General features: G+C 48.7%; 1 protein-coding gene across 1 annotated transcript in view; it reads right to left on the bottom strand.

The window, feature by feature from the left end:
- The window catches only part of kif16ba (kinesin family member 16Ba), a gene marked incomplete at both ends in the record, with an annotated part of 40605 nt that overhangs the window by 3815 nt on the left and 29290 nt on the right, over positions 1 to 7500 (bottom strand). Inside the window, one exon of the mRNA XM_080547131.1 lies at positions 695 to 2888. Within this exon, the coding sequence (XP_080403257.1) occupies positions 695 to 2888 (2194 nt within the window). The remainder of the gene's footprint in view (positions 1 to 694; positions 2889 to 7500) is intronic.

The following is a 7500-nucleotide window of genomic DNA, read 5'->3' as shown; positions in this document are numbered from 1 at the left end:
TAACACAACACTAACATCAGTATTGCACTGCATGACCTCGTTGAGCACACCACACAATTAAACAACAACAAAAACCCTTTTTCCATTGGTAAAAAGTGCAATTAATTAACCACTACCGAGACAATTCTTGAACTGGCCCATGTCAAGGATTGTGCCGCTCTAGGAATATCTATTCAACTGACATTACTGTACAGGAATAGAGCACAGCAGCACTTCTTTCAAAGACAGGCAAGTTCATGAGTGGTGGATGATTTCTTTAGGTGAAAATCAAGGATTGTTACCAGTCACCTGGTAAATACCGTAGGAATTTGTTTTGTGTAAAAAAAAAAAGAGGAAGAAAGAAAATCAGGGTTAAAAACCATATACAGTACATTACAACATTCTAAAAAGATTAACAGGAGACATTTTAGGTGTTGTTTCTTTAAAAACAATTTAGTTTTAAATCATGGCACATTAGCTTAAATCAACTCTGGAATAGGATCTCTGGCCAAGTAAAACAGGAACGAGACTTAACACACTTCACTTCACTTTCACGATGGATGTAACGGACAATGTTGTGATAGTCAATAGTAAGTCTTTTAGCGCAAGGCACAAACTGCTTGCAGGTAAACATGGAAAAGACTCTTACTACAAAAAACTAAACAAGTCCAAAACAAATGAAATCCTAATCAGACTGACAGATGTTTAATCAGACTGACAGATGTTTAATCAGGACCGCCGCCTCCGAGGCGCAACCAAACGTCAGCTTCCAGGACTCAGCCACCGGCGGCGGACTGCGAACAACAGGGGGGAGTCGGGCATCCTCAGAAACGGGACCCGGGGCCTTCTCAGCCTGGCCTCTACTCCCAGCCTGTCCCTTGGGAGTGGAGGCGGTGAACACGATATCCACCACCACGCAGCCGTCGCTGTGCCTCACCAGCACACACCGGACGCCCTCACGTCGACGCAGCCTCACGTCCTGGAACTGGGGATTGCCGGGCACCCAGCCGGACCCTCTGCGAGCCTTCTGGTGGAACACGGCGTCCTCGCGGAGGAGGCCCAGGTGGGTGTCCGTGAGGAGGAACTGGTAGAGGGCGGTTGGCGGTTCGGAGGAGGAGGAGGAGGAGTCGGTGCGGTTATCCTCCGCCGCCGCCGCCACCGCCATTTTTACGCTGGTGTAGAGGAGGAGGTGCACGTGGGCCAGGGAGGGCTTGGCGCGCCCCTCCATGTTGCCGTGTAAGATGTAGACGAGGTCGGCGTGGGTCTTCTGGAAGCTGGAGGTGAGGCGGAGGCCTCCGCCGCCCGTGACGAGGTCCGGGACGTGGGACTTCCAGTCCAGAGAGAGACGGGCGAGGTCGTCCCGGAGCAGGGGGTGGGACCTGTCTAGCTCCTGCGCAGGGTCCAGGACCGTCACTAGGGACCGGCATAGTTCCTGAGTGAGCGCTTTACTGTGAGTGAACACGGCCAAGGTGGCGTCGTCGTCTTCCGCCGGGCCGACGAGACGGAGATGCTGCCCGGCCAAGCCCACCTGGATCCCTGTGAGGTCCGGGAGGCGGAGGTGGTGGAGGACAGCGAGACCCTGACGGATGTTCTGAGAGTCGACGTCGGCGGTGATCGCATACAGGTCGTTTTTAAATAAAAGCAGGCAGCCCGGTTGAGGAGTAGGATATTTGACATTGGCGACTCTTAAGCGGTAGACGGCCAGAAGCCGATCGGAGGTAGTAGACGAGCTTTGGGGCAACTTGGAGTGTAAACGGCGGACTATTTCCCGCGGAGGGAGAGAACTCAATTCCGAAAGGCACGGCGGAAACTCCACCAGCCTCTGGTGAAACACCTCGGCGTTCCCGTTTTTGGACGAGGTCACAGATCCCTCCGGGCTTTCGGACATTCCCGGGATTCCGGGATACGCATCGCACAGCTGCTCCTCTTCGTCATCCGTGACATTCCCGGTCGAAATGGCGAAACGGACCCTCTTCGGTTTGGCGAGGGGTTTGGGGATAAGGGGCGTCAAGGACAAGGATCCAATGGGTTGCGGTGGGGGTGGCGGAGCTTCGAGCTGTTTTCGCTGGACATACGAGAGCTCTTTGGGCACGTAGCGGGACCAGCTGGTCAGACTCTGGTCGGGGTCTCCTCCCATCCTGACGTGGTGGATGATCTCCTTCGTGTTCTGCAGGTATTGTCCGGCGTCCTTGTAAACCCCAGACAGTTTCCCGGTCAAGTACCCCAGGACGTAACTCGGGTTCGCTCCCAGATTCTTCTGGGCTAGGAGATCCGGTATGAAAGTTACCGGGTCCTTCTGCATCAGGCGATTGAAGACGTCTTTGGAGAACAAGTTGGCGCCGAAGTAGCCGCCGCCGCCGCCATTGGCTTGTTGGACGACTGGGGCGGGACCGTCTGAGATCCGTTTAAACACGGAGGTTTCAGCGTCTGTTTCTGAGTTGTCCTCTTCTTGGCCTTCGACAGAATGTACATTTAAGATTCCGTTCGACATTATGGTTTCAGTGCCGATTTCTCTGTACTGAGATGAACCAACTCTGTGTTGTCTCTGGTTCTCCGTGGAAGTGTTATCGTCATCGGCGTCGAGGCTCATGACAGTTGTGGACTTCTGGTGTTCCCAGTCCGTGGTCCCGAAGTCACAGTAAACCTTCTCTCCGTCAGACTGGTTCGGCCCTTCGCCGTGCCCCCGCACTCCCATCAGCTTCTCCATCTTCTCATTCTCCTCGTTGTCTCTCTCTTCTCTGGAAGACACTCTCTCTGTTTCCGCCAAGGCTTTGGAAGCCATCTCTGGATTGTCTGGTTCATCTGAAACATAACAGTTAGCTGGTTGTCTCTCCGCCTCTTCTCTGTTAGACACTCTCTCCTTCTCTCTCTCCTCTTCTTCCGAGATGTCGCTGGCCTTTTCTGGACAGCTGAGCCCATATAAGACAGAGTGGTCTTTCGTCTTTGTCTCCTCTATGCCAATTATTCTCTCCTTCTTGATCAACACAACCTTTTCCCTTTCTGGAAAATTCAGGGTATCTGAAACATAATGCTTCGCTGGTTTCCTCTCCTTTAAACTCTCCCTGTAAGACTCTGTTCCTACCGAGGCTTGGCTTTCCTTTGCTCCGTCTGAAACGCAACGGTTAGCGTTGTGCCTTTCCTTCCCTCGAGACTGTGGTCCATCTAGAACACGGTCCGGACCCTTTTTACTGCCACACATTCTCCGGTTTACAACCAAGCCTTTTCTTTCCTTCCCTGGATCGTCTAACGCCGAGGGGCATTTCTCCTCCGTCTCTCTGTGAGACACTCTCTCCGTTTCGACCAAAGCTCTGCCCGGCCTCTCTGCTGGATATCCTAGTCCGTGTAGGAAGTAATCTGTCCACAAGGAGGCTTTAGTTCCTCTCTCTGTACGGCCCAGTTCATCCCCCTCTTCTCTCTCCTGCTCCTCTGAACTGGTTAGGGTGTCGGTCTGCCGGCCGGGCACGTAGAGGACGCTACGCCACACCAAGGGAGTGGCGTCTCTCTGTGTGGACAAGGGGGAGGAATCCGTGACTATGACTTCAAATAGGAGATCAGGTCTCTTTTGAATTATACTGTAGTCAGTCATTCAGTAGTTACGGTCAGATTCTCACCCGTTCAAGGCTCTAAGAATTAAGAGTCCCCTCCTCCACCAAGTGTTCAAAGTGACAGAGTGATTGGAGTAAGACAAGAACGATGAGAAGGATCGCAGTTCAAAGACAATTAAAGTCAATTAAGTTGTAATTATCGTACATGCACGGGTTCAGGGTTCAACGCACACAAACACAGACAGACGCACACGCACACACTTTCAAAAAGTAACAATCCATCACTATTACACCTGCTAACTTACTGTAACATGTTGATATAATGTTATTATATAATGTTATTACTTATTGTTAATATGATAAATTACAGTGTTATTACACTGTTTAGGTAATGGAGAATCTTAGTCAATTCTTAGCCTGGTCATTGTTGTGAAATATTGACTACTAGTAAACTAAAACAATAAATGCCAAAATGTTGAAACATCCCCTCGCTAGTAATCAGTCGATTTCGATATGTTGGTGAAGTGATTGCATCATAACCATGACAATGAAAACAAGCTAATCTGGAGACAAGCAAAGCTAATTTGGGGTGGAAATCCTTAATAGGACACTAGTTTGTTGAGTGTGATTATTTTGTAATTTCATACTTTAAGACTGACAACGAATAACGCCACGTAATAACCGCCACAATCATTAAACTATTAAACTATTTCATATTGGCGGGTGCACAGTCAGTGCCATACTTGTCTCCAAAACAGCTAGTGTGTGTGTGCGTGTGTGTGTGTGTGTGTGTGTCTGTGTGTGTGTGTCTGTGTATGTGTGTGTGTGTGTGTGTGTCTGTGTGTGTGTGTCTGTGTGTGTGTGTGTGTGTGTCTGTCTGTGTGTGTGTGTGTGTGCACTGACTCCTGATCAATAATCGTGTGTGTGTGTGTGTGTGTGTGTGTGTGTGTGACAGTCACTTAACCATCGTACCGAGATTGACGTTGTTGGGATGTTTCCGTAAGAACAAAAAACACATTCCTCTGATTGTTAGTAGAGATTCGGCTTGGTGCGATGGTGTGATTGCCATATTCTCAACTGTTACACAACTTCCCAACCAGACGCTAAGGGCTCTGAGCGTCCTTGTTTCCCCAGACAGGATGACACCGCGCCTACCTCGTATTTCAGTTTCCTGGGGTTGACGCTGGTGACCAGGGGTTTGTTGTCATCATCCTGGAAAGAAGAAGACCAAAGTCATTATTCTCTCCTTGTCTCCCTTTCTCTCTCTCTCTCCCTCTCTCTCTCTCTCTCTCTCTCTCTACCCTTCTCTCTACCCTTGTCTCCCTCTCTCTCCCTCCCTCTCTATCTCCCTCTCTCCCTACCCTTGTCTCCCTTTCTCTCTCCCTCTCTCTACCCTTGTCTCCCTTTCTCTCTCCCTCTCTCTCTCCCTCTCTACCCTTCTCTCCCTCCCGCTCTCTCTCTCCCTCTCTCTCCCCTTGTCTCCCTTTCTCTCTCTCTCTCTCCCTCTCTACCCTAGTCTCTCTCCCTCTCTCTCTGCCTCTCTCTAGCCTTCTCTCCCCCACTCTCTCTCCCCTTGTCTCTCTCTCTCTGCCTCTCTCTCCCCTTGTCTCCCTCCCTCTCTCTCCCCTTGTCTCTCTCTCTCCCTCCCCCTCTTCCCTTCCTTAAGTCATTTTCTTCTGAGTGGGGCAGTCCCACTCATATTTGTCATCTTATTGGACAGATACAGTGAAGACAGACAGGAAAGTAAGGAGGAGAAGGGAGAGAGAGAGGGCGTGTCAGCAGGGCATGGGCCGGATTCTAACCCATGCCGACATGGGCATAATGTGTGCACTGTAGGCCGCGGTGCTAGACCACTGGACCACCCCAGGCCATGGTGCTAGACCACTGGACCACCCCCAGGCCATGGTGCTAGACCACTGGACCACCCCAGGCCATGGTGCTAGACCACTGGACCACCCCAGGCCATGGTGCTAGACCACTGGACCACCCCAGGCCATGGTGCTAGACCACTGGACCACCCCAGGCCATGGTGCTAGACCACTGGACCACCACTTAAAAAATGAAGGTTGTATGTTTGTCCCTGTCCACCCTGTTAAGCTGTGTTAATGTCCCTTTTAAAAGAAAACCATATTTCTCAATCACATCACTCTCATGAGGTGACATCACATCAGTGGAGGGGATTTCAAATGTGGTAAGCTGTGTGATTTTCTACCATCTGATTTTGATGTTTTTATCAAGTGAGTTTAATGTGGTTGACCATAACGTGTCCACCCTGTTAGGCCTAAATATTGAGGAGATCAATCAAATGTAATCATTTCAAAAAAAGTATTTAATGCAAATTAGATTTCTCATCAAGTATTCATGGTCATTCTAGGCATTATGCTAACACAGGCAGGCTAAAGGCTAACTTTAACTCAAAATGTCCACCCTGTTAGTGTCCACTCTGTTATGTGTCCACTCTGTTCTGGAGACACTCGCCCTATTCAACTAACAGAGGAAATTTAAATAAAATACAATTTAGGTGCCTGAGCTCGACCACTATGTTTTTCAGCAAGCTAGATATGTCCTTTATATAATAGAACATTAAAATATAGACAAATCAACAATTTAAAGTTATGAAGTCCAAATGGCACCCTATAAAAAAAACTAAAACGTTTGGACACACTTCAAATGAATGTCAACTGAATGGGGAAGTGTGTCCAAACGTTTGGACTGGTACTGTGTATAATCAGGTGATGTCATCTTTGGGAGGGAAAACAAAAAAACAACAAACCAGAGTATGTTTTTGCCTCCATCATGAACATGCTACAATGCTACAATCAAGGAGGGACAGTGAGAAGACTCTCTCTCACTCTCTCTCTCTCTCTCTCTCCTCTCTCTCTCTCTCTCTCTCTCTCTCTCTCTCTCTCTCTCTCTCTCTCTCTCTCTCTCTCTCTCTCTCTCTCTCTCTCTCTCTCTCTCTCTCTCTCTCTCTCTCTCTCTCTCTCTCTCTCTCTCTCTCTCTCTCTCTCTCTCTCTCTCTCTCTCTCTCTCTCTCTCTCTCTCTCTCTCTCTCTCTCTCTCTCTCTCTCTCTCTCTCTCTCTCCTCTCTCTCTCTCTCTCTCTCTCTCTCTCTCTCTCTCTCTCTCTCTCTCGGATCAAGGAGTGGTGGGTGAAAAGCGGCCCCCGTTTGATTTGGTCAATCAATTTCACCCCCCCCCCCACCCCCCCACAGGGAATAATAATGGGAGATGCATGCAGATTACATTGCATTCAGATTATAATCCCTGGTAGTGAAGGGAGAGGAGGGGGGGGGGGGCAGGCCTGAGCTTACCTCGTCTGGCAGTCTAACAGAGCTAGACTCACTAACATCATCATCCTCCTCTTCCACCTGGGGGGGCAACAACGGCATTCCTGGATGTCACTTCTAGCTTTTATATATCTATATCTGTTATATCCACAGTGTCTATATACCTGTGTGTGGGGTGTGTGTGTGTGTGTGTGTGTGTGTGTGTGTTTTATTATATCCACAGTATCTATATACCTGTGTGTGGGGTGTGTGTGTGTGTGTGTGTGTGTGTGTGTGTGTGTCAGGGTTTCCGTCATCGTGTCCGGGAAGATTTCAATTTACCGGACAAACGTGAGATATTCCGGTCATCATATTAAAATATAATATAGCTGTTTGTCGCGGTGATTACTGTTGTGTAGCCTAGCCTATATATGCCGTTTAATGTCTATTTCTCATCCGATACGATTAGATGCGAGCTATATAATATATAATAATATAACATGATTCGCATGCGCGCTATGCCATTATGTCCAGCGCTGAACGCGCGCCACACTGGGAAATGAACAGACTGCATCGATCAATGAACGGACTCCACATTACGTTAACTGAAGTCTGTTAAATTGTTTGGGATTAATGTGAGTTTTCTATTTTCTCTTTCCAGTTTTAACCTTTTTTTAATCAATAAAACAATGTCATTTCTATAACCAG

Source organism: Nansenia antarctica (assembly GCF_963989245.1).
Source record: "Nansenia antarctica genome assembly, chromosome: 16".
NCBI lineage: Eukaryota > Metazoa > Chordata > Actinopteri > Argentiniformes > Microstomatidae > Nansenia > Nansenia antarctica.
Note: the sequence above shows the minus strand (reverse complement) of the source record. Positions and strands in the feature narration are given on the sequence as shown.